General features: G+C 45.0%; 1 protein-coding gene across 1 annotated transcript in view; it reads left to right on the top strand.

The window, feature by feature from the left end:
* The window catches only part of LOC126297378 (autophagy protein 5), a 113,746-nt gene that overhangs the window by 12,094 nt on the left and 74,271 nt on the right, over nucleotides 1-27,381 (top strand). The window contains exon 2 of the mRNA XM_049988104.1: nucleotides 17,733-17,818. Coding sequence (XP_049844061.1) covers nucleotides 17,733-17,818 — 86 coding nt within the window. The remainder of the gene's footprint in view (nucleotides 1-17,732; nucleotides 17,819-27,381) is intronic.

Here is a 27,381-nt window from a genome sequence, read left to right as displayed (position 1 = left end):
TCTCTCTTCAGCTTGCTATTCGCAGGATTCCCATCGCGCGATCTACGGAGTGTTTTATATCATTGTGTTGCTCTTTTATGGCACGCACGTTGGTCGACGTTTCCCAATAATAAATTTCGGGACATGAAAGCTCTTCCCTGTGCTTGGACCTCTTCCTCCCGAACCCGTTGTCGGGAGGAGGTAATTTTAAATAGACTCCGGATAGGGCACTGTCTTTTTAACCATCGACATCTTTTAAGTGGCAATTCTCCCCCACTCTGTCCCCACTGCTCTCAACTGTGTATGGTGAGAGAACTTTTACTTGAGTGCCCCTATTTTACTCCATTACGTGCCCGTCTACAGCTGTCGCCTGATATATTTTCTATTTTAGCAGATGACACGCACTCAGTCTATCGCGTTCTCGAGTTTATTAGTGCCAGTGAGATGACGTCAGTCATTTGAAGCTCGTTTTTGGGACAAACAACCCCCCCTTCTGTAGTGGTTTTTAAAGCTTTCCTTCTGTTTTTAGTTTCCCCACTTTTTGAATTTGCTCCCATTGCTGCTGGTTTCCAGATTCGGTTTTTTTTACCTTTTCCTAAGTTACAGACCGGGCACTAATGACCATAGCAGTCTTGTGGCCAAAAAAATAAAAAAAAATAAAAATAAATAAAAATAAAAAATAATGCAGAGGGCACCATCAAACACAACAAGATGATATACACAAACACAATCAGCTCATAAACTTAACTCCTTGCCATAATGACATCACACACCCTTACATCATGGGTTGGATCAGACGTTTCCATTGACCCCAACATATCACTAACAAGTTGGTTTGTAGAATGAAGCCTTTTTCACATACATACTATCTTCCTGCTGTCTTCATTTATATTGAGTATCTTTTATTCCTGTCTGATATTTTGCAGCCATTCTGATCAAGAATTTCATTACAACTCTTTTGATAGCTCTTTGGTTCATCCTGTTTAAAGTCCAATTCTCACAACCATACAATAGAATAGGCACTGAATGTTCAGTCTTGTTTTGTCGTAAGTGTTGTGTTTATGGGCAATGCACAAGGCAGAATTCAAGTAATTTCTCGGTTCTTCATATTGATCGTGGGTTATCAAAAATCCTAAACAATTAAATGCGCCAAACTGTTCAGCAAAGACTGAAGATTGTAGTTTGATTGTGGGTTGTTGAAGCCAGCAATAACGGTCATTTTTTTTTTTTTAACACTTTGTGCATTGTGTGATAGCGTCTGTGTTTCTTCTCAAAATCACAACTTTCTCAGTATGGACTGGTATTTACAATTTTTTATATGATTACAGGAATTAAAAACAGGAACATTCCTGCCATAAAAACTCATAATTTTGCAGGATTCCTGAACTTTCATAATTAAAATATGTGTGACTGCATGAGATCAGTCACCATACGTATTGATAGCATTGTTAGTCAAAACTGACTGTATTGTATGTTTCATTACTTCCCTCTTGAACGTGATAACAGCAGTTAAATACAAAAATTTGAAAAGGTACATGAGCTGTGTGATGGGAATGGGAATGCACATGTATCACAAAAAAATATTGATTATTCCGTTTTAGTTGCTGTTACACACTCCTGGAAATTGAAATAAGAACACCGTGAATTCATTGTCCCAGGAAGGGGAAACTTTATTGACACATTCCTGGGGTCAGATACATCACATGATCACACTGACAGAACCACAGGCACATAGACACAGGCAACAGAGCATGCACAATGTCGGCACTAGTACAGTGTATATCCACCTTTCGCAGGAATCCAGGCTGCTATTCTCCTATAGAGACGATCGTAGAGATGTTGGATGTAGTCCTGTGGAACGGCTTGCCATGCCATTTCCACCTGGCGCCTCAGTTGGACCAGCGTTCGTGCTGGACGTGCAGACCGCGTGAGACGAAGCTTCATCCAGTTCCAATTATGCTCAATGGGGGACAGATCCGGAGATCTTGCTGGCCAGGGTAGTTGACTTACACCTTCTAGAGAACGTTGGGTGGCATGGGATACATGCGGACGTGCATTGTCCTGTTGGAACAGCAAGTTCCCTTGCCGGTCTAGGAATGGTAGAACGATGGGTTCGATGACGGTTTGGATGTACCGTGCACTATTCAGTGTCCCCTCGACGATTACCAGAGGTGTACGGCCAGTGTAGGAGATCGCTTCCCACACCATGATGCCAGGTGTTGGCCCTGTGTGCCTCGGTCGTATGCAGTCCTGATTGTGGCGCTCACCTGCACGGCGCCAAACACGCATATGACCATCATTGGCACCAAGGCAGAAGCGACTCTCATCGCTGAAGACGACACGTCTCCATTCGTCCCTCCATTCACGCCTGTCGCGACACCACTGGAGGCGGGCTGCACGATGTTAGGGCGTGAGCGGAAGACGGCCTAACGGTGTGCGGGACCGTAGCCCAGCTTCATGGAGACGGTTGTGAATGGTCCTCGCTGATACCCCAGGAGCAACAGTGTCCCTAATTTGCTGGGAAGTGGCGGTGCGGTCCCCTACGGCACTGCGTAGGATCCTACGGTCTTGACGTGCATCCGTGCGTCGCTGCGGTCCGGTCCCAGGTCGACGGGCACGTGCGCCTTCCGCCGACCACTGGCGACAACATCGATGTACTGTGGAGACCTCACGCCCCATGTGTTGAGCAATTCGGCGGTACGTCCACCCGGCCTCCGGCATGCACACTATACGCCCTCGCTCAAAGTCCGTCAACTGCACATACGGTTCACGTCCATGCTGTCGCGGCATGCTACCAGTGTTAAAGACTGCGATGTAGCTCCGTATGCCACGGCAAACTGGCTGACACTGATGGCGGCGGTGCACAAATGCTGCGCAGCTAGCGCCATTCGACGGCCAACACCGCGGTTCCTGGTGTGTCCCCCCCCTGTGGGTTCGGGGGTAAGACTAGGCCCACGGTATTCCTGCCTGTCGTAAGAGGCGACTAAAAGGAGTCTCAATCGTTTTGGCCTTGTGAGATGGTCCCCTAACGGGTTTGACCTCCATCCTTCTAAATTTTCTGAAGAGCGAGCCGATTGGGGAAGGGCGCCTTACAAGGAGCGATGTGTCCATCAAGCATTACCATCTCTAGCCAGGTTTGTCGTCATCGCTTAGCAGTCCCGCTCACCTACCATCTCTTGGGCGTGGATTTGTTCTTGGGTGCGGTTTCTTGCAGTCTGCTATGCTGTGCCGCTTTATGCGCCAATGACGATATTGGACTACATCACCTGAAATCCAGCACGGTAGCCAGTCCGTTGTGGTGGGGCCGCCATGTACCCTGTTGGTTGTAGCCCCCTGACTACACAGGGATCGCTCTGCTGATGCCAGCGCCGTTAACTCCCCACGTATGCCAAGGAGTAGATGCCTATCTCCTTGGGGCATTGGGACTCCCGGCAATGGCCATCCTGCCAGGTGGTCGTTGCTGAGGCTGGGTGGCGCCCGTGGGGAGGGCCCTTGGTCGGAGTAGGTGGCATCAGGGCGGATGACCCACAATGAAGCGTGGTACATCATCTCTTGCTGGTGGCCAGCCGCCAGCAGTCTCTAAGCGTTCCAGGGCTCAATACAACGCAACTACATATGACCCCAAATCGTTCCCCTCCCTGGCTACACCATGGGAGGAACGAAAGACTAAGGATGCCAGCGAACCATACTCGCCCCGCTACCTGGTGTGTACGAGAGCTGATGGTGAATCCTTTACATCCATGAAGCCTCAGTTCTTCGTCGAGCACTTAGAGGACAAGTTCGGGGAGGTGGAGGGCTTGTCCAAAATGCGCTCGGGCTCGGTTTTGATCAAATCGGCGTCCTCCGCCCAGTCCCGCCGGTTACTCGATTGTAACAAGCTGGGGGATGTTCCGGTTACAATCACGCCCCATAAGAGTCTTAATATGGTCCAGGGCATAATATTCCATCGGGACCTTCTATTGCAGTCCGATGACGAGCTTCGCGCCAATTTAGAGCGGCGAGGTGTTCACTTCGTCCGGCGCGTACATCGTGGTCCAAGGGATAAGCAGGTTGCCACCGGTGCCTTCATCTTGGCCTTCGAGGGTGATACTTTACCTGAGAAGGTCAAGGTGATGGTTTATCGTTGTGACGTCAAGCCATATATCCCTCCCCCGATGCGGTGCTTTAAGTGCTGGAAGTTCGGGCATATGTCTTCCCGCTGTACTTCCGGCCTCACATGTCGAGATTGTGGACGCCCATCACATCCCGATACTCCATGTGCTCCGCCTCCCATCTGTGTAAACTGCGGAGAGTACCACTCACCTTGCTCGCCGGACTGCAGGATCTACCAGAAAGAGCGCAAAATCATGGAGTATAAGACCCTGGACCGCCTGACATACACTGAGGCCAGGCAGAAGTTCGAACGCCTCCATCCTGTTCGAATGCCTGCCTCTTACGCCGCGGCTACTACTGTTATGGCCCCATTAGCTCTCCCTCAGACTGCCACCTCTCAGAGCCGGAAGGCTACACCTGCCCCCTTGATGGTGGGGGGCACTTCACTCCCTGCTGCTCCTGCACTACCTGCCTCAGGAGCAGCAACCCCCCCAACCATCGGGGACATCAGTCCCCACTTCTAAGCTGGGGAAGCCTCAAACTTCCCCTGCTCGAATAGCACGGAAAGGGTCCCTTGGGTCCCTTCCTTCCCAGGTTTCCGCCTCTGGGAAGGGTGACGTCAGCCAATGGAAGAAAAGCAGACCAGCGGCTGATCGCAGGGCTTCCCGCTCCTCCTCCGTCCCGGAGACTGACTCGCTGGAGCCCTCCCAGCCAATAAAACCCAAGGACCAGAGAGACAAGACGAAGAAGAAGACCTCTAAGGCCAAGGACCACGCGGTGGCATCCACCCCACTGCTCCCTACAGGCTCTGCGTCCGGGGATAAGGTGGAGATCCGGGCGTCCGCTGAGGACCTGGATCTCGCCGGACCCTCAGACGCCATGGAAGCAGATTGTACTGGTCCTCCATCGGTGGCAGCAGGTGACCCAGTGGCGTGATCTGCCTCCTCGGCCCCTTCACGCCTTTTTCGGACATGGACAAAGCAATACTCCAGTGGAACTGCAGCGCTTTTTTCCACCACCTTGCTGAGCTTCGCCAACTCATCAGCAGTCACCCTTTCCTCTGCATTGCCCTACAGGAAACTTGGTTTCCGGCAGTGCGGACCCCTGCCCTACGTGGGTATCGGGGTTATTACAAGAACCGGGCAGCTTATGAGAGGGTATCTGGTGGAGTCTGCGTCTACATCCTTAACTCTGTCTACAGCGAATGTGTACCTCTTCACACACCTTTAGAGGCTGTCGCTGTAAGGATGTGGACGCCTCAGCCTATTACTGTCTGCAGTTTGTATCTTCCGCCAGATGGTGATGTCTCGCGTCATGTGTTGGCTGCATTGATAGCACAACTGCCTCCTCCTTTTGTGTTACTGGGCGACTTTAACGCCCATAACCCCCTGTGGGGTAGCGCCGCGATTACTGGCCGGGGTAGAGATGTCGAGACTCTTCTCTCGCAGCTTGACCTCTGCCTCTTAAACACGGGAGAGCCGACACATTTCAGCGTCGTCCATGGCACATTTTCGGCCATCGACCTTTCTATCTGCAGCCCCGGACTTTCACCATCCATCCACTGGAGTGTCCATGACGACTTATGTGGTAGTGACCATTTCCCCATCTTTCTGTCACTACCACAGCGTCACTCTTCTGAACGCACCCCCCCCCCCCCCCCCCCCAGATGGGCTCTGAATAAGGCTGATTGGGGCTTGTTCTCCTCTCTCGCCACTATCGCACCTCCTTCCCCGGACACCATTGATGCGGTGGTTCAGTCGGTCACCACCGGCATCGTTTCTGCGGCGGCATCTGCGATTCCCTGTTCATCCGGGTCCCCTCGGAGGAGGACTGTGCCTTGGTGGGCACCCGAGATCGCAGAGGCGATTAGAGATCGCCGGCGGGCTCTTCAACGCCATAAGCGGCACCTGTCCTTGGAGAACCTCATCGTTTTTAAACAGCTCCGTGCCCGTGCCCGACGCCTTATTCGCCAACGGAAGCAGGAGTGCTGGGAACGGTATGTTTCCACCATTGGCGTCCATACCTCTGCATCGCAGGTTTGGGCTAAGATTAGGCGACTCCATGGCTATCGGCCGCCTGTCTCTGTCCCTGGCCTTTCGCTGAATGGAGTGGTGTGTACTGACTCCGACACGATTGCGGACCGGTTAGCAGCGCATTTTGCTCAGTGTTCCGCATCTACGAATTACCCACTGGCCTTCCGCTCCCGGAAAGAGCGGTTGGAAAGTTGGAGGCTTTCCTTTCACACGCGCCACGCAGAGTCGTACAATGCTCCTTTCAGCGACTGGGAATTCCAGAGTGCCCTATCTGCTTGCCCTGATACGGCTCCTGGGCCAGACCGCATCCACAGCCAGATGCTGAAACACCTCTCTGTGAATTGCAAGCGACGCCTCCTAGATGTTTTCAACCGCATCTGGGTTGAGGGTGTGTTCCCGTCTCAATGGCGAGAAAGCATCGTCCTCCCCGTGTTGAAACCTGGCAAGAACCCGCTGGAGGTGGACAGCTACCGCCCCATAAGCCTCACCAACGTTCTTTGCAAGTTGCTCGAACGTATGGTGAGCCGGAGGTTGAGTTGGCTCCTCGAGTCTCGAGGCCTTCTGGCTCCATCTCAGGGTGGGTTCCGCAAAGGCCGCTCTGCCGTCGATAATCTGGTCTCCCTAGAGTCTGCCGTCCGTACAGCCTTTGCACGCCGCCAACATCTGGTTGCCGTCTTCTTCGACATGCGGAAGGCGTACGATACGACTTGGCGATATCACATCCTGGCCACACTTCATAGGTGGGGTCTTAGGGGCCCGCTCCCGATTTTTATTCAGAATTTTCTGTCGTCTCGTTCCTTCCACGTGCAAGTTGCTGCGTCCCATAGTTCCTCCCGGGTCCAGGAGAACGGGGTCCCACAGGGGTCTGTCCTCAGTGTCTCCCTGTTTTTAATTGCGATCAATGGGCTCGCTGAGGCGGTGGGATCGTCCGTCGCAGCTTCGTTGTATGCAGACGATTTCTGCCTCTACTACAGCTCCGCTGGCATTGCAGTTGCTGAGCGCCAGCTGCAGGGCGCTATCCGCAAGGCGCAGTCGTGGGCTGTAGCGCACGGCTTCCAGTTTTCGGCCGCTAAGACCTGCGTTGTGCATTTCTGCCGGCGTCGCACGGTTCACCCTGAGCCACGCCTTTACCTTGACGGTGAACCTCTTGCTGTGGTAGAGACGCATCGGTTCTTGGGACTGGTATTTGATGCCCGGTTGACTTGGCTGCCTCATATTAGGCAGCTTAAACAAACATGCTGGCGGCATTTAAACGCTCTCCGTTGCCTTAGCCACACCGGATGGGGTGCCGATCGGTCCACCCTTCTCCGGCTGTATCAAGCGCTGATCCAGTCCCGCCTTGATTATGGGTGTGTGGCTTATGGTTCGGCGTCGCCATCAGCGTTGCAATTGCTGCACTGCGGGATCCGACTCGCCACAGGAGCATTTCGGACAAGCTCTGTTGACAGCTTACTTGTGGAGGCTGGTGTTCCTCCATTGCGGATCCGGCGCGACCGACTTCTGGCCGCTTATGCTGCCCACGTTTGTAGCTTGCCGGGGCATCCCAACTACCGTCTCCTGTTCCCGCACTCGATCGTCCATCTTCCAGACAGGCGGCCCCGGTCAGGGTGTACGATCGCGGTTCGCATCCGGGCTCTACTGTGTGGGATTGAGTTTTTTCCTCTCCCGCCTGTTTTCCGGGCCAATCTCCGTCTGCCCCCTTGGTGTGTGCGCCGACCATGCATTCGGCTGGATTTGGCACATGGTCCGAAAGACTCGGTCCCTCCTCCGGCCCTCCGCCGCCGCTTTGTTGCTCTCCTTGCCGAGTTTCCCGGATCTGCCGTGACCTATACCGACGGTTCGATGGTCTCTGGTCGCACTGGTTACGCTCTTACTCTAGAGGATCATTGTGAGCAACGGTCGCTGGCACCCGGGAACAGTGTATACACTGCCGAGTTGGTTTGCCATCTATCGCGCCCTAGAGTATATCCGCTCCCGCTCAGGTGAGTCCTTTGTCATCTGTAGTGACTCCCTGAGTGGTTTACGAGCTCTTGACCAGTGCTTTCCTCGTTCCCGTCTGGTGATGGCCATCCACGAGTCGCTCCATGCTCTTGCCCGTTGCGGCCGCTCCGTGGTCTTTGTTTGGACCCCAGGTCATGTCGGCATCCCGGGCAATGAGCGGGTTGACACGCTGGCTAAACAGGCAGTGAGTTCACCGGCTCTGGAACTCGGCCTTATGGAGTGTGATCTCCTGTCGCTTTTGCGCCAGAAAGTGCTTGGTGCCTGGGGTGACGAGTGGCGCACCCTGCCCACTCCCAACAAACTTCGGGCGGTGAAGGAGACGACCCGTGTGTGGCGCTCCTCCATGCGGGCCTCTCGGAAGGACTCTGTCGTCCTCTGCCGGCTGCGCGTTGGCCACACGTGGCTGACGCACGGCCATTTGTTGCGCCGGGAGGACCCACCGCTATGTCGCTGCGGGGCAGCTCTGACGGTGGTCCACATTTTGGTGGACTGCCCGCTTTTAACAGGACTCAGGCAGACGTTTGCGCTGCCTGATACCCTCCCTGCCCTTTTATGTGATGACGATGCTATGGCGGACCTCGTGTTGAGTTTTATTCGGGCAGGGGGTTTTTATCGTATGATTTGAGTGTTTGTCCTTTTATTTCATGTATTGACTTGGGCCTTTGGCCTGTGGTTTTAAACTGTGGGTTTTAATGTCATTTGGTGGTTGGCTTTTCCTTATTTTCATGGTCGGCCAACCACCTTCACACTCGGTGCGATTTTAGTTCCGTTTGTCTGGTCTTTGTCTGCCTTTCTTGTATTGTGTCGTCCCTTCTCTCAGTTCTCCGTTTTTAACGACTGACAGTTTTTATTTCGTGTGATTTTATCGTGGAACAAGGGACCGATGACCTTAGCAGTCTGGTCCCTTCAATCCCACACCCAACCAGTCCTGGTGTGTCCGCTGTGCCGTGCGTGTGATCATTGCTTGTACAGCCCTCTCGCAGTGTCCGGAGCAAGTATGGTGGGTCTGACACACCGGTGTCAATGTGTTCTTTTTTCCATTTCCAGGAGTGTAGTTGCTGTATCTGTCACAAGATGATTTACTGTGAGTACCAGCATTTACAATGGAAGCACAGTATTTGGTGCAGGTACACAAGATTGAAGGACATTATAAGAGAAAATAATTAGCAATTTTTATTGAATTCATGAATTTGCCCATATTAATAAAAAAATATCTGGTTTGCTTTGCCTACATACATGATTTTTCTACAGCTTTTGGAACTCAGCAGGTTAACTTACTTCCACCTGCTAGCACTATTTACCACTGGTCAATAATGGGTGTTGAGGTGGTGAGGACAAGGTGGCAGGAACTCATATTGTGGCAGCTACAAAGGACTTGTCCACACCAGACTTTTTCACTATAGTGTCCAGAATAGAAATTTTGTACAGAATCTACCTATCAGAAACACCACATGTCTAAAGGTAAAGTCTTGAGTGTGTTAAACAACTGCTGTATAATCATTTCCATCATGTCCAGCACACCTCTCTCACTGATGTATTTTACAATGATTAACCAACTTCCAACCGTGACTACAGAAATTTTTGCTTTAAAGAATTTCCAAATGACTCTTTCAGTGGCATTTGTTTGAAGTTAACATGTTTTCTTCATCGAAGTTTGGTCCCCTATTCACCTTTTTGGAAGTAGCTCAAAGGCTCAACATTATTGCTTTAATTTTATCCATTGTTTGAAGGAAGAGAGGTCAATGACAATTTGGCTGGCTAAAATATGAATTAATCTCTCTCTCTCTCTCTCTCTCTCTCTCTCTCTCTCTCTCTCTCTCTCTCTCTCTCTCTCAACTTTTGCACTATCAGTGTTGTAATATCATTAATGATTTTGTCTGAAAGGTGGAATCTGTGCTGTGGTGACAGTTTTCATTATGCTTTTGCTGCAGAAATTATAAGATGCCGCCTAAGCGTTATGAGAACTGTGTTAAATTATTTATTGCATTTGTCTATATTTTCTCTTGCAAATGAAGGGTTTCTCTGAAAATAATGTTGCTTACACTGTAGCACCCATTGTTTTAAGGTTCTTGGTACAATGAGCACTTAGTATTTCTCTCGCAATTGGAACAAAAACCTCATTACTTCATTATCTAAGTTAATCAGCTGTTCTGCTATCATAGCCTCCCATGACAAGTTGTGAAACGCAATACCAAGATTGGAAGTTGGAGCATGGACAACCCCTTGTAAAGTTGTACATGCTGTCACAACCACACTTACAGTGTTAAACAAAATACATAAGGGTCATTCCACGTCAAGGGGGGGGCAGCGGCCCCCATTCAACCATCTCCAAATCTAATGAAATTTTGTTTGAAGGTTCTGTATTGCCTTTGATGGTTATATACCAAATTTCAGTTCAGTATCTTAAGTAGTTGGATTTTTAGGGGCTTTTGAAGAGAGGCTACTCACCTTCGCATCATGTACAAAGTGCAAATGTGTCAAGTCTGCTCGGCTTTTTTAAAAGTTCTAGCAAACATTTGGTCATTTGCTTTAATATACATAGACAACTTTTTATGCCGAATTACACCGTGGCAAAAATTAGGAATTTAGCCACATCTAAATATAGATACAGCTCTCTAAAGTGGCTAAAAAATTCATCGTGCTACTCTGAGAACCAAAGTTTGACCAACCAGTACTACTTTTCATATGAACCCATCACACCAAAACTTCATGGGGTTATTCCTACCTATGATGTCTTTATATGGATCAAATTTAATCGTTTTGGATTGATGTTGCTGAAGGCAACATTAATTAGACATTTTGATGAATTGCACACACAGATACTGAATGTCATCCACAAGTACCAACTGTAGTACACCATTTTGGCCTAAAGTCAAACAACTTTGAGAAGTTCAGTTGATTTCCATATTACTTGCAATAAGCAATGAACATTTCTTTCAGATTAAAGAGAAGCAGACATTTCTGCTTGTGAATCTTTCCCTATTTATTCTTACTGCAACACAATCCTTTTTGCCCACGCATAAATGAGAAAAATCTTCAAAAAAAGTGAGGACATTTTGTTTTACTTCATCATTGAGCCTTTTCTCTTTTCGGTTTTCAAGATTTTGCCAAAATCCCATCTTCCATCTTTAGTGTCCTAGTCTTCTTCACCATTTTAGTTGAAACAGCAAATTCTTTAGCCATATTTTCAGTAGTCAAGCTATTTAGGACCAGGACCAAAATTTGAACTTGACTGCAATTGCTTGAAATCTGAAACTTAATATTAAGTTCTTCAATTAATCTTTACATTTTTGGCACTCTTCCATTTGTATTTGAGCAATATCTACTTGGCTCACACCAGCTGCCATGGCAATTACCTTAGTAATGCGGTCTCGGGCTTTCAGAACTTTGTGCTTTTGAATCCGTTTTGCTGATCCATTGACACTTTAATGGTGACTCTTCAAGTTATGATAATGAAGTATTAGCACTAAAGCTAGCATTCACAACATCTGTGTCTTCAGTGGATGGTGATTCTTATTTATCCTGGTGGTGTGATTCCTTTTGGGCCACTTCGTATCTACATTTGGTACAATTTTTCTGACCAGGTTTAAAAACTTCATTAGTGAGTAACTTCAACCTATCAGACATTGCAATTGATACTGGTATTAAAGCCTTCTTGGTTGTGTGTTTTCGTCTGCCAAATGAGTTGCAGCTAGTCCTCTGCAGTAATTGAAATTTTGTCAGCAACAAGGCATTATGGTATGAACAAATTTGAGCATCTTCAATAAAATCAACTCAGACCTACATTGTTGATGCTCCTTGTCCATTGGTGACATTTCATTGACTGGTTGTAGTTTACTTTTTAACATAATAGAATGGTGATTACTTATGACAGTCAGCTCCATCTGATCCACTAAAGTAGCAGGTTGTAAGGGTCTCTTGGTTCATTTTATACAATAGTTTATTAACCTATAACAAGCAGTTTTGAAAGCTTATGATTATTCTGGTTTGAAGCACAATGTACGATGCTGTTGCACACAGAAAATCTCGCAGTTTTTGTAAATTACTTGTGACTGATTCAGTCTTGTTTGTGTATAAAATATACAAATTAGGCTATCAAAACATATTGTTTTAGTGTTTACCTTCAGCTACAACAATGATTACTGATTATTCAAACACTCTGAACTCAACACTAAGATTGTACAATGTCAACACCAAAGATAACACTGCACCTGGGAAAACTGCCAATAATGAAAGCAACAGGTGATTCGTCACTGTATCACTGCTGTGAGGATAGAGCCTTGAAAAACTATTGCTGCTTTATAATGCCTATGGAAACTGAGTCACAATGCAGATATGCGCCACCATGCACTGTAGAGTTAAAACCTTCTGACGTAACATAGTGTTCCATTACCATCTTCCAGATTTTGTAGTCTTAAGAGCATTTTCTGAGGTTTTATTATATTTGTATTCTATACAATAAATAATGTAAACACTTCTTATTAGCACAGTTACATTCCCTAAACCACAGGCAAATCTTATACTATTCAAAGACACTACAATCATGCATATTTTGATTTACAAGTTCAAATTATATTAACTTTTGTATCCATTGATAATCCATTTTCTTTACTTTTGATAGGCATTTTTATTCATCAAAATGCAAGATCCAGAAATTAAACAATATACCTCTGAAAGCTTGAAGCGTACTCTTTCCAGCTGTGGCTACAAAACAGAATTGAACATGACACAGTTGAGATATTGTCCCCCCAAAAATACCCTAAAATTTGTTCATAGAAAATTTTGGCCAACTGCACAGATGCATATCTTTTCATCTAGGCATCCAATGTTAATTAAATTTAATCCATATAAAGACATCATAGGTAGGAATAACCCCCTGAATTTTTGGTGTGATTGGTTCATATGAAAAATGGTACTGGTTGGTCAAACCTTGGCTCTCAGAATAGTGCGATGAATTGTTTAGCCGCTTTAGAGAGCTGTATCTATATTTAGGTGTGTCTAAATCCCTAATTTTTTCCATGGTGTGTTTCAGCGTAAAAAATTGTCTAAGTATATTAAAGCAAATGACCAAATGTTTGCTAGAATTTTTTAAAAAAGCGTAGCAGACTTGACAAATTTGCACTTTGTACATGATGTGAAGGTGAGTAGCCTCTTTTCAAAAGCCCCTAAAAATTCACCCACTGAAGATACTGAACTGGCCTTTGATTATAACCATCAAAGGCAATATAGAAAGTTCATATAAAATTTTATTAGATTTGGAGAGGGTCAAGTGGGGAGACTTTTTTAATATTGGTCCCTTTGATGTGAAATGTCCCATAATTGACATTATATGTTTGATGGAATTGAAATTTTCTCTTGAAATGAACATTTACAATGAGTTCTTTCCTTAAAATATTTCCTTTTATCTCCTGCTGATCTACTGTCAGTTTGTGACAGGCAGTTACCAGTGAGCTTCTGCATTTATTTTTAAAAGGCATCAGGATCTAGTGGTTTTCACTTTCCTTATAGTAACTGAGTACGTTAAAAAAAGTTTACACTTCGTTACAGCAAGATTGTCTTTTTCGTTGACTGGTAAGCTGGAAGTAAAAAATGCCATTAGGCCCTATTTTCGGTGAAGTGATATGCCATGACACTCCTCATCATGGCTAGGGGTGTGAATCCCCAAAGGCAACCAGTATAAGCATGGACTCAAAAAAGGCCAGTGTAAGCCATCTCCTCCTTCATGACACTGTGAGGAAGTTATGGCAATATCTTGTTATGTTGTTGAGAAACTGAAAGTTGGATGAATCTCAATGGCAGGAGAATGCTGAAGGCAAATACAAACTGCCACATTAAAGGTCCTTAAGGATATCTCAAACTCTGTGGCCAGAATGGAAAGGGAGAAGGGAATAAATCACACCACTGATAATTGGAATCGGAGCCCATGACTCAGCAGGGGAAGACACTACTGCAAGGCTACACAAGTCATCAGGCAGTAAAATCCTCACAACACTAAATGTAATTTAAAAAAAAATTGAAAATTGCGACATTCAGTGTGAAACTCTGTTCAGAAGTTGTAAAAGTGAAGAATTGGAAGAAATCCTGAAACATACTGAACAAGATGTGCTTAGGTGTATTGGAAACTGGGTGGTAATGCGTGGTCTCTAGTGGAGGAGCAAATGTTCTCAGGGGTAAATGGAAGAACAAATGTAATTAATACCTACCATATTGATGATTGATTACTGATGGTAAAGCCAAAGGCTTCTTCCATGGATAACAAATTTACTTCCCAATGGCAGAACAATTTCTACGAGTAACAAAGAAAAATGATGTTATAATAATGGGAGACTTTTACTTCTTTTGTGGGCAGCCACAACAATCCAAAAAGGGTTGGAAAATTTGGTTTGGAAAACATGAATAGCAGAGGTGAAAGACTATTAGAATTCTGTTAATACTATGAAATGGTCCAAACAAACACATGGCTCAGAATTTGAAATAGAAAAAGCACCTAGCAAGCACTAGGAGATAATGCTAGATACAAAATAGACTCTATTCTAGTTGAACAAAGATAAGAAACCAAATAAAATCCAATCATTGTCACCATGCTTTTGTTTGACTTAGATAGTTACAGTAAAGTGCAGTATTATGGTTTAAAACCATCAAAGTACAAATGAGACTAAATCAAGTAGATAATTGCGAAGTAGTAAGACACCACCCAGAAATTTCAAGTGGAGACAGACTAGATAAATTAGGAAATTCTAAGCTGTGAGGAAATAAGGCAATAGTGTCACAGGAGTGCAGGATATTCTAAGTAACGAAAAACAGAAGACAAGGAAACCGTGGGTGATACAAGAAATACTGAATTACAGAAAAGAATGAAAAAGCTTAAAAAATTAATGAAACAGAAAAATCAAAAACTAAATAACTCTATTCATCATACAAAAAGATAAATGGGTGAGACAAATAAGTAAGAAGATAAAAGACTTAATGAAAGTTGTAGCAAAATAGTTAAGGGTGGAAAAAGGTTGCATGCTATTTGAAGTAACATATAGGTGGAAAGAATGCATCAGAGAACTATATGTCAGATATTAAATAATCACAATGGATGAAGTGGAATTGAAGTCACAGGCTCACCAGTTACTGGATCATAACGATGTTTTAAACAACTTGAAAAACGTCAAAGTGCCTGCAACAGGTAATATCCTTACTGGGTTGTTAAAGAATGCTGGAGATAGGTGAAATGCCAGTGACTGTTAAAGTTACAGGGCCATGGCATAAGTAAGCCATGCTAAAGAATTCTATCAAATATTGTTAAAGAGAGCTTAAAAGCTAATAGTAACCAACATTCAAGAGAAGACCAATTTGAATTTAAGAGAAGAGCTGTGGAAGCTATAGTGGTACTACAGATGATTTTAAAAACAATAATTTAGATGAAAAGGAAAATGTGTGCTATGTGTGTTGAGTTAGATAAGCTTTTTGATAGTATGGACAGAAAACTGAAGTAGACCAAAGAGATGAAAGATTGATTCAATATATACAAAAATTGGACTAGAGAAATAGGTATCAGTTGCTTTAAGAAAGTGTCGTCAATAAGATGATCTGTGAGGCAAGGCTATCCTCTGTCTTCATCTTTATTAATTTAATTTATTCATAGAAAGTGAAATACATACAATGAAAAGGGGAAAAAAGGGATAAAAATGAGATTTAAGCACATAACAATGTATTTGATTTGCTGCTGATGTACCTAGTAGTAACAGTGGATCCTGAAAATCATGAGCTGTATGTTAAATATTCTTCTGGTACCTTAAACACCCACAAATTGAAAATAAATACAGACCTTCTAAAATGATGCTATATGAACCAAACAGGGAAGGAAATAAGCGACTAATCCAAGTAAATGAATTTTGTTATTTCGGAAGTACAATAATAGATGACAATAGTAGTACAGTGGATTAAAAGCGATAGAATGTGGAAGTGGAGAAGAGCCACAAAAACATGCTTGACTGAAAGAAAATCCAATGCACAAACATTAAAAGAAATTAAAGGAAAAATGAAAATCATTAACATGATATATAGAAGAAAAACTAAATCAGGCATTTGATTTAACATAACAGTTTCATAAAAAAATATGTGAAAGAGAAATCTAGGTGATAAACATTTGTATTATAAGGAGGTATCAACAGAATGAACTGCAGCAACTGTAACTGAATAGTGAGAGATGGAGGACGACGACTGCATCAACAAGGCATTGCTTTTAGTGTCCTTTGATACTTGAATAAGTCATCTGTTGTTATGTTTAGTGCTGGTTTGCTACTCTTCTTCACCTGAACAGGGCTTGGAAGGTCCAACAGTACCGACTGATCACTGTGTCATCCTCAGCCAGTAGGTGTCATTGAGTTCAGATATGGAAGGGCATGTGGTCAGCACACTGCTCTCCTGGCTGCTGTCAGTTTTTGTGACCAGAGCTGCTATTTTACAGTCAAGCAGCTCTAGCTCCTCAGTTGGCCTCACAAGGACTGAGCCCATCCTGCTGGACAACAGCGCTCGACAGATCTGGGAGGTCACCCATTGAAGTGCTAGCCAAGCACAAGAGTGCTCATCTTTGGTGATCTGACCGCAACCAGTGTTACCACTGTGTCAAGGCTGTTGGCCTGATTCACTACTTACTATTAGAGATAGAATAGCCTATGGTGTGACATTCACATAAGTAAAGCATAAATTAACAGCGTTAAGACCAAAATTTGTGGTATGCTGATCAACAATATCTAAAAGTTAGAGTAGAAAATACCATCTTGTTTCTGTTACCAAGTTTTCACTAATGCTGTTCTGGTTTTGGTAAATGATTTTGAAATATTGGGCTACTTTGTGTGGTATACCAAAGGCATCCTAGTTTCTGTGTCATTTAATCAGATATACAATGTGATAAAATCATCATAGACTGTATCCACCTAAAGAGAAATTAAAAATCTGGATACTGGGCATTGAATTCTCTGTAAGTGGTCCACAATTCTGTTACTGGGAATGGAAATGAGGGACTTGCCTTAAAATAAACCAGGATAAGCACTATCAGTGATTTTTTTAAAAATTTTACCTCTTTTATTAGTATTCTGTGAATTAGTGTTTTGTCTGTGACTAAGTAGCATTGGCTCATGTGGTCTCATGGGAAGTGAGTAAAGAAGTCCATAATTTAATTAAATAATTGTGTGGAAAGGAAGTGGGAAGTGAAATTTTGTTGTGCATTATTGTACCCATAGGCTGTATAAAGAATTTCAAAATAATCTACATTATGTCAATCTACATTTTCTATCACTTAAAGATCATTACTTTTGATTTCCCAATTTATAAATAAAATAAGTGCATACTTACCAGTTCATAACAGCTGATGTAACTAAAGCAGGGATCTCAAAAATCAAAAGAATACATGATGCACTGTTGTTTTCTAAACTGCCACAATGAGATATATGCTGTAGAAAGAGGGGAGACCTTACCACATGCCCTCTTTTCATTCACTTTTACACCATATGTTTGTGTCAGCCATGCTTCACGTTCAAGTGGTGGTCATCAATAAGTTGACCTCTCTTATGTCTTCATTATTGACCTCTGTATATTGAAATTGACATTACATCTTGTTTACATTTACTGTTACAGATACGTAAACATTTCATTCGTCATATACACCCAGATAAACAGAATGCAGAAATGTGGCTGGACTACAATGGCCAAGCTCTGAAATGGTATGAACTATTTGCTATTACCTGGTTGTTTTCTGCATATAGCTATGATTAGTTTTTAAGATTTGGTATGTAGTTATTTCTTTCATGTAAGTAAAACATTTTAAATCAATCAAATTTCAATGTGGGTCTATTACTTGTATACTTCAGACACTATTGAGTAATGGTTCCACTGCTATGCAATGCCATTTAATGAATGTGCATGCATGATCTCTTGGGTATGGTGGGGTGGATTTCTATGCAAAGCTGAATATTTATGTCCTTATTTACTTGAAAAATAAATATATTTTGAACATTTTACCTCAAGAAAGCCAAATTTCTTGTTATCTATTACCCATTCATTTTTAGTGATCAGTTCATTGACTTTATCTTTATTTTGCGATAAAACATAACTGAGTATAGTCAGTAGGTTAGCCAAACTTTTTCCCTAAAAACATATAGCTGAACCCTTCAGAGATTACTCAAATCTTCTGTGAGTACATGCATGGGAAGCATAGGGCTCCAGCCATTGTAATACTTTTTCCTTTCCTGTGTTGCAATCTTACTCCTGATTGTACATTTTCTCAGGTTTGGTCTGTAGAACAGATTCCCTGTTGACAATCTGACTTGTTTTTAGGATGTAGAAAATGGTTTTCTTACTTTATTTATTTTACAACACTTATCTTAGTTGGCTACAAGTGAATTTTACCTCCAGTTTCTCAAGATTTTTGTTAACAGCAGTGGGAGGAAGGTCATCTGATACACTACTTTATAGCCAGCCCAAACGGAGGGTTTTCCAGGTACCTGTGTGGTAGTAGACTCCCAACTATGTTGAGACTGCACTATTGATGCCTGATCAGTTACCCCTCTGCATGTGCCAAGGAGCAGGTACCTGTCCATCTGGGGTGCTCAAGGACTGTTGCCAGTAACTCTAAGGCCAGGTGGTCATTGCTCTGGCTCGGTAATGTCTATGGGGAGAGCCTTCAACTGAAATAGGCAGCATCGCAGATATCACACAGAGTGAAAAGAACAAAGTTATCAGCTGTTGACTGTGACGCTCGAGCAGCCTCTTCAGATAGACCTGAGTTTTTTAGTGCAGATCATTACAATCCTAAGAACTTTCACTCTTTGGCCATGCCATGAGGGGAAAGAAAAACTGAGGAAACTGCAGTACTTACTCCTGTCAGTTCCTGATCTGTGCTCAGACTGATGGAGAGCCTTTTCTGTCTACTACGACAATGTTCTTTGATGAGAATATTGAAAATGTATTTGGAGAACTCTATTTTGTCAGTCAATTATGAATAGGCACTGTCTTAATTAAAGCATCAAATCTTGTCCAGTCCTGAGCGTTCCCATCTTAAAAACAATCTACTTGTTACTGTAAATCCCATACGAACATAGACATTACACAGTGTTTCATTTTTCACTAAGACTCAATGCTACAGATGGAATCTTGGAGAAGCGAGGGGCGCACTTCATACACTGAGGCTCGCCAAACAACAAGGCCGATACCAAAGCATTAATCACCACTTTTGAAGGGTATTCGCTTCCTGTAAAAGGCAGAATCATGTGGTCTACCATTGTATGTGAAGTCGTATTGTCGGTGTGTGAAGAATGTCAGAGATGTATTTGCAATAATTGGTGCCACTGGAAGTGCTGTCATCTTTTCTATGGGCTTCCTCCACCCTCCACAGGCACCCTGGTGGACCAAAGACCTTGCAACAGCTATTCATGACTGTCTCAAGTCGAAATCCTTCACATACTGCTCTGATAACTTTTAAGTGGCTCCCTATCTTACTAAACACAGTAAGAAGGAATGCAAGATGTACTTAAGTCTCCTTCTGGGAAATGTTTGCCTCTGTATCCCAAGTGTGTGCCAATCTCCTCACTCTGCTGGGCTGTCAAAGATTAACAACTGTTTCATCAGTAATATTTCTACTGATGTATTGGTTCGCACTGAGCACTTCCTCAGCATTGTCCTTTTACCCAACTATCTTATAAATGCATAAACGTATAAAAGACAAGACATCCTCCTATTCTTTACCACTCCCGCCTTCTCTCCCAGTAAACCTGAATTTATACAATGAACTTTTCATTGAGTAGGGTTTGCTTCAGTCTCTTGACTCATCACCCAATATGGCACCAGGCCCTGATTGATTCATGATCTGATGATCCAACATCTGAATGCAACTCACAGAATCAATCTACTCAGCAGGATCTTCAACATTATTTCACAATGGAGGTGTAGTTTCATCATTTCAACCATTAAATCAGTGTCTGTCAACAACTGCTGACTGATTTGTCTCACCAACATGCTCTACAAACCTCTTGACAGGATGGTAGCCAAAAATTATACTGGAGTCTTTCGTCACCCTACTAGGATTCTTTCTGGAAGGGGCAATCCACAACCAACCATATGCTTACTCTGACAGGCTTTTTCTAATGCTGAAGTGTCATTGTAGTACTTTTGTTATGTATTTAAGACATACAACACTGACTGCTGCAACACATTTTAGTTACCCTCCGTGAGTGGGGCTTTAGATGCAATCCACTGATTTTTATTGGTGAGTTTTTAGTCCTCTGATAATTTCAGGTTAGAGTTGATATTTTGCTCAGCTACCCACAGGTCCAAGAGTGTCGCATCCCTCAGGTCTCTGTGCTGAGTGTTGCACTCTTCCATATCTCCATCAATTGGCTAATTCACTCTGTCAAACTAGTGGTTACTCCTGTGCTGTATGTTGACAACTTTTACATTTGGTAAAACTCCTAATTTGTAGCCACAGCTCAACTCCAGCTCCAGGGAGGCCTCTCGAGGACTTCTACTTGGACACACTACCATGGCTTCCAATTTTCTCCCATGAAAATGCAGGCCATCCATTTCTGTTGTCATACAAGAGTTCAGAACTCTGGGTACTCAGCAATAGGATAATGCAATGCAGTCCCAATTTTTAGGACTAAATGCATGCAACAACTTAATCTCATGTTCTTCCTCTCCCACACAGTTTGGGGTGTGGAACACATTACCTCACTTCATATTTGCTACACTATGGTCTTGTCTCAGCTGAACTATAGTTGCCACATTTATGGATCAGCGGCATCATTGTATCGTCCCTCTTCAGTTTCAACAGTACCAACTCTTTCTCACTTAGGCAATCATCATCTGACAATTTCATAATCGTGCAACTTAACAAATTTGTGATGGGTTTCTGAGTTGGAATACCCCTTGAGACATTCTGCCGTAATGTCTGGTACTACCCTTAGTGTGCTCCCCATGTATTCTTGTGCACCTTTTCTTAGTTAATACCCAGACCACAGATTAGGAGTTATGTATTATTTCAAGAACCTAAAGTTTGGCACCCCGTGACGTTTCGGTGTCTTTTCCTGTCGGTTATTCATGAGTATGAGTGTGCTACCATCATGTACACCTATAAAACTATAGATAGCATGAGTTTGCTTTTACGTTTTCTGCTAGTTAGGATCAACATACATTGCAAGGAATACTTTTTTTTTTTAGCTGATAGCCAGTAACAGAGTGCTACACATTATTGACCAGACTTCCCATGACCGTGTTTTAATCCGAAGTGACACAGTGAGCAGTCTCTAGGCTATTCATCGATGTTATTCTTGTCACCCTTCAATGGCTGCTATTTATAACCTTTTTTCTGACCTTGGTCATACTCCCTGCTCATTTGTCTTTCTCTGGGTCCTTAGTCATAAGTACCTGTGGGAACAAACATGCTGACTGTCTAGTGAAGCAGTTACTAGCCTAAAATTCACTTCGACGATCCTGTGCACAGGTTTGCGGGTGCAGGTAAGACCTTGACGCACTCGGAGATGGAACATGAAGGGCTTCTGTTCCTTCTACTAAACTCTGCACTATCAAGGAAACCACTGCATTATGGCATTCTTTCTTCCATTCTTCCCAGAAGGAATCCACTGCCCTGAATTGTCTCTGCATCGGTCATTCCATATTAACCCATAGTTTTATCTTATATAATCAGCCACTGTACGTTGTGGTTGACACATCTTGCATCTGCTGTTGGCAGATGGTGTATGGACAGTTGAATTTGTCTTTTGTTTCTCAGAGCCAGTGATTTTTCTCAGACCTAATGTTTTAAACTGTTTTTGGGATGGTTAGGTTAGGGGTGTCTCCTGTTGCATAGTAGGTCCGAGGACCTATCAGCCATATCTCCTCCATCAGCCACCTTGTTCATCCCTTTTTTTACTCTGTTTTTAGTTCTTTTAGATGTGGTTAGCCCTTTTCTCTGCTCCACCATATTTTATGTATTTCTAAAAGGGCCCCTTCATACAGCACTCAGGTGAAAGCAAGACATTAAGTATTCTTTATCTTTGATACTGATCAATCATGACAGGACAGTTGAACAGATTTTATGCTTGCTCTGGAGAGAGTTCTATTTCCATCTTTTTACACTTTGTATCAGATGGGGTGGGATGGTTGTGGGAGGCACACTGCCCGTCACGTCCTGAGTTGTGAGGAGCATTGGACAGCACACACCTGCCAGACTAGTGGGGAAGGTGTCTCTTGCCTCAGATGAGCTGTGGGGGTTCCTGCTCTGTTTTATGGCTTGCAAGCCGACCTGACCTATATTATTTTATCTCAGAAGAAATTATTTCCCATCTCTGGCATCTATATTGCTTTTAATGCCTTGATTTTACTACTCTTACATACTATCATAATTCAGTCAGATTTCTGGCTGATGGAGCTAACTCCGAATGGACTGTCCAATGAAGGAAGGACTGATGATAGGACTGTTTAATCCCATAACCCTTCAACCAACCAACCATACTGCTTAACATCACATTTCATGATTCATTTTGTATTGTATTGTTCAGTACATACAAAATTTTTATACAGTTCGTCAGCTGCAACACATTCATCCCCTCCCCCCCCCCCACCCCCCACCCCACAGGGGGTCCACAATTGTCGATACAAGCGTAGCGAGCACAGGACCCCGAGCTAATGTGGCCTTCCTTCTTTTCCGGGCTGCATACCTTCCCTTTCTGCATCCTTCCCCATCCCCCATCTTCGCTTCCCCCCTCACCACCACCTCTTTCCTTCCCTTTCTCCCCCTCTGGGAGTATGTTTTGTGCCTACGTCCGGAGACGGACGCTCGAAAATGTAACACATTCTTTGCTTTCTCTGCTTGCAAGTCTTCGTCCTTCCTTTGTCCTTTTCTCCGCTGCGGTGTTTGAGACATCTCTTCTTTCCTCTCCCTTTGTTTTTTTCCGTTTCTCTTTCTTCCTCCCTGTGCGTGTCTGAAGGCCAACCCATGCATTTCCATGCATAGCCGGTGACGGGGTAATGCGTAATTCCCCGCCCCAGGTCGACAGGTAGGACACATACGTACCCCCAGGTAACGGCCAGGCCTAGGGAGGGGTGATTACCAGAGCTGATACCTTCCGAAAGTGCTGATTGGTTCCTCCGTCGGTTTGTCGGGAGGTGTGACCTGAGGTGTGAACAATGACCTAAGGTGGGACTGCCCTCAGAGAGGGCCCCCACAAGGAAGGAGCGCAGCATTGGAGATGCCGGTAATCATGGGGGATACTTTCACAATGGTTTCCTCATCTTCTACTATGTCTGCTCACAAGCGTAAGTTTAATGAGTCCCAGCCAGACACAGTCCTTCCATCGTTGCCACAGTTCCTTGTTGTTTCTCGGTCTGATGAAGGTCACGACTTCTCCACGGTCAACCCTTTCATTATTCAGAAAGGTGTCGACGCAATTGCAAGTCCTGTAAAGTCTTGTTCCAGATCACAAAATGGCACCGCACCTTGTTGTTAGAAACAGTCAGTGCCCTCCAGGCACAAAAATTGCTGTGTACTTTCCTGCTACAAACCTTCCCTGTCTGGATGGAAGCGCACCGCACTTTAAATTCCTCACGTGCGGTTATTTATACACGCTCCCTCGATGGATTGTCCGACGAGGAAATTCTACACTACCTGTCTGACCAGGGCGTAACGACTGTTCATAAAGTCATGAAAAGGGTTGATACGAACATCATTCCAACCTGTACTGTCTTCTTGACATTTGACAAAGTTCAACTCCTATCGAAAATCAAAGCGGGCTATGAGATATTTTCCGTTCGCCCTCACATCCCAAACCCAACGCGTTGCTATCGGTGTCAGCGGTTCAATCACACCAGCCACTCCTGTTCCAATCTGGCCAAATGTGTTACGTGTGACAAGTATGCCCATGAGAGTGCTTGTCCACCTCCATCCCCTCGTTGCCTCGACTGTATGGGTGACCACGCTGCTTCCTCTAGAGATTGCCCCATTTTTAAAGACAAAAAGCTCATTCAGGAAATCAGAGTGAAGCAAAAGGTGTCGACATTTGCTGCTCGAAAATTATTCGCCAGTCAAAAGCCCACTGTGCCTCAGACAGGAAAATACAGCACTGTCCTTGCCTCTCCTCGGCCAACAAAGGAGGCGGCCACACAGACTTGTGATCTCACCTTTAGTGCCATGGTCGTCAGATCGGCCAGCGCAAAGATCGCCTGTTCAACCTCCCCACTTTCGCCTGCTCACTCTATGGCTCACCCTTCATCGGGTTCTGCGAAATCTCGAGCCCAAAAGTCAGATACCAAGACTTCCAAAAAAGAGCATACTCGTGAAGATTTTTTACGTACCCCAACTTCACAACCATCGGTTCCTCCTACATCTAAGCATCATGTTTCCAAGAAGGCTAATAAGAAACCCAGTTCCTCTCCTTCTCCGCCAAGGCGTGTCTCATCTACGGCACCACCTGGCCGTAACTGCCCTCGGCCGTCTCCTGTGTCGCCGAGGCGCACTGCTGGTGGCCGATCAACCGGCTGATCGCTGGTGGCAAGAGCTGCTCCTGAACAACCTATGGATCCGGAGCTTCTGCCTTCGGCTGAATGCCGTTCCATGCTGTCGGTTGCAAGCTCTGAGCAGTCGTTGAGTTGACGGCAACCTTGGTCACATTCATCCATTCTCTGTTCACCCGGTGTCCATTATCCACTGGAATATCCGCAGCATTCGAGCCAATTGGGATGAGTTGTCTATCCTCTTACGATCCTACTCGCCGGTGATCTTCTGTCTTCAGTAAACAAAGCTGCGTCCCCACGACCGCTTTGTTCTCCCCCATTTCAGTCCGTCCGATTTGATCTCCGCTCTGTTGAAGGCACTCCAGCAAATGGAGTACTTATGATTCTTCTCCATGATACCCTCCATTATCACCCAATCCCCTTAAACAATTCCTTCCAAGCTGTCGCGGTCCGTCTTTCCCTTTCTGGATACACCTTCTCTCTTTGTACTGTATACATTCCATTGTCCACACCAATGGCACGAGCTGATCTCCTTCATCTTCTTGGTCAGCTTCCACCCCCCCCCCCCCCCCCCCTCCCCCCTATTTGCTGGTTGGGAACTTCAGTGCCCACCACCCGCTTTGGGGATCTCCGCATCCTTGTCAGCGGGGCTCACTATTGATAGACGTCTTCATCCAAGTGGATCTTGTTTGCCTCAACACTGGGGACCCTACATTTTATTCTGCCTCCACGACAAATTTCTCTCATTTGGACCTTTCGGTTGGTACTGTTCTGCTAGCTCGGCGCTTTGAATGGTTTGCCCTTGATGATACACAATCGAGTGGCCACTTTCCATGTGTCCTTAGATTGCAGCCTCAACTGCCATATATGCGCCTGCAACGCTGGAACTTTGCCCAAGCCGATTGGACACTTTTTTCATCTCTAGCGACATTCGATGACCGTCACTTTTGTAGCGCCGACGATGAGGTCACTCATATTACAGACGTTATTCTTTCAGCTGCGGAACGTTCAATACCTCGCACCTCCGAATTGCCCCGGCGCCCCCCAGTTCCTTGGTGGAACGAGGCATGCCGTGACGCAACACATAAGCGGCGACGTTCTCTTCGCGTTTTCCGCCACCATCCTACTTTGGCCAACTGTATCCGCTATAAGCAGTTCCGTGCACGATGCCGTAGCGTCATCTGCGATAGCAAGAAGGCAAGCTGTGACTTCTTTACTAGCTCATTTAACACCTTCACTCCCTCCTAGGAAGTTTGGAGTCAGATTTGACGGTTATCTGGCGTGCCTAATTTCTCCCCAGTCTCTGGGCTCACTGTCGCGCATGATACGTTAGTGGACCACGCTGCAATTTCTAACTCATTGGGTGAACACTTTGCTGAGATTTAGAGCTCTTCAAATTACCCGCCAGCGTTTCTCCCAGAGAAACGTGCAGCGGAAGTGCAACCTCTTGCTTTCTCCCCTCAAAATCGCGAAAGCTATAATACTGTTTTCTCAATGCGGGAACTCCAACATGCACTCCCTTCTTCTCGCTCTTCCGCCCTACGACCGGATGGTATCCACATCCAAATGTTGCTGCATTTATCAACCCATAGTCTGCATTACCTCCTTCGCCTTTATGATCGAATTTGGACCGACAGTACTTTTCCCAGACGATGGCGGGAAGCTATTGTCGTTCCTGTTCCAAAACCTGGAAAGGACAAACATCTCTCCTCGCAGTCTTTTAACACTTGCCCAATGCGGTTTCCAAAAGCATCGTTCTGCAGTTTATCATCTTGTTGCTCTCTCCACTTATATCATGAACAATTTTCTCCGGAAACGCCAAACAATAGCAATATTTTTTTAATCTGGATAGAGCATACGATACCTGTTGGAGGACAGGCATCCTCCGCACACTGTTCTCTTGGGGCTTTCGAGGTCGGCTGCTCCTTTTTCTTCGCGAATTTATGGCAGAGCGCACATTTAGAGTGCGGGTGCACACTTCTCTCTCCCATACTTTCTCCCAAGAAAACGGGGTACCCTAGGGCTCCGTGCTAAGTGTTGTAATGTTTGCCATTACCATCAATCCAATTATGGACTGTCTCCTTCCCGATGTCTCGGGCTCCTTCTTTGTGGACGATTTTGCAATCTTCTACAGCTCTCAACAGACCAGCCTTCTTGAACGATGTCTTCAAGGATGTCTCGATCGCCTCCACTCTTGGTGCATCGCAACAGGCTTCCGCTTTTCTCCCAGTAAGACCGTTTGTGTTAATTTTTGGCGTCGTACAGAGTTTATTCCACCTTCATTACATCTAGGTCCTGTCAACCTTCTGTTTTCAGACGTCGCTAAATTCTTGGGTCTTACGTTTGACAGAAGACTTTGCTGGTCCTCCCACGTTTCCTATCTTTCGGCTCACTGTCTGCGATCCCTCAGCACCCTCTGTGTCCTGAATGCTACTACCTGGGGAGCAGCTGCTCGGCCGTCTATTCTTCTGTGTCTCGACTCTGTCCACCACTGTGGATTACGTTTAGTGTCTTGAGCTTTTTACACCAGCCCTGTGGAAAGCCTTTATGCTGAGACTGCTGAACCTCCGCTGTCCAATCGGCGAGCTGTCCTTCTGAGTCGTTATGCTAGCCATCTGTCTTCCATGCCTGCTAATCCAGCCCATGACATTTTTTTCGACGGCTCCTTGGATTTAGGATATGCAGGCCGCCCTTCCTCCCTACTACCACCGGGAGTCCGCGTTCGTCAACTGCTACATTCTCTTTCCTTCCACTTTCCTAAGACTTTCTTGACAACTTTGGG

This window comes from Schistocerca gregaria, chromosome X, assembly GCF_023897955.1.
Source record: "Schistocerca gregaria isolate iqSchGreg1 chromosome X, iqSchGreg1.2, whole genome shotgun sequence".
Classification (NCBI taxonomy): Eukaryota; Metazoa; Arthropoda; class Insecta; order Orthoptera; family Acrididae; genus Schistocerca; species Schistocerca gregaria.
The sequence above is the reverse complement of the archived record's forward strand: the minus strand, read 5'-3'. Positions and strand labels throughout refer to the sequence as shown.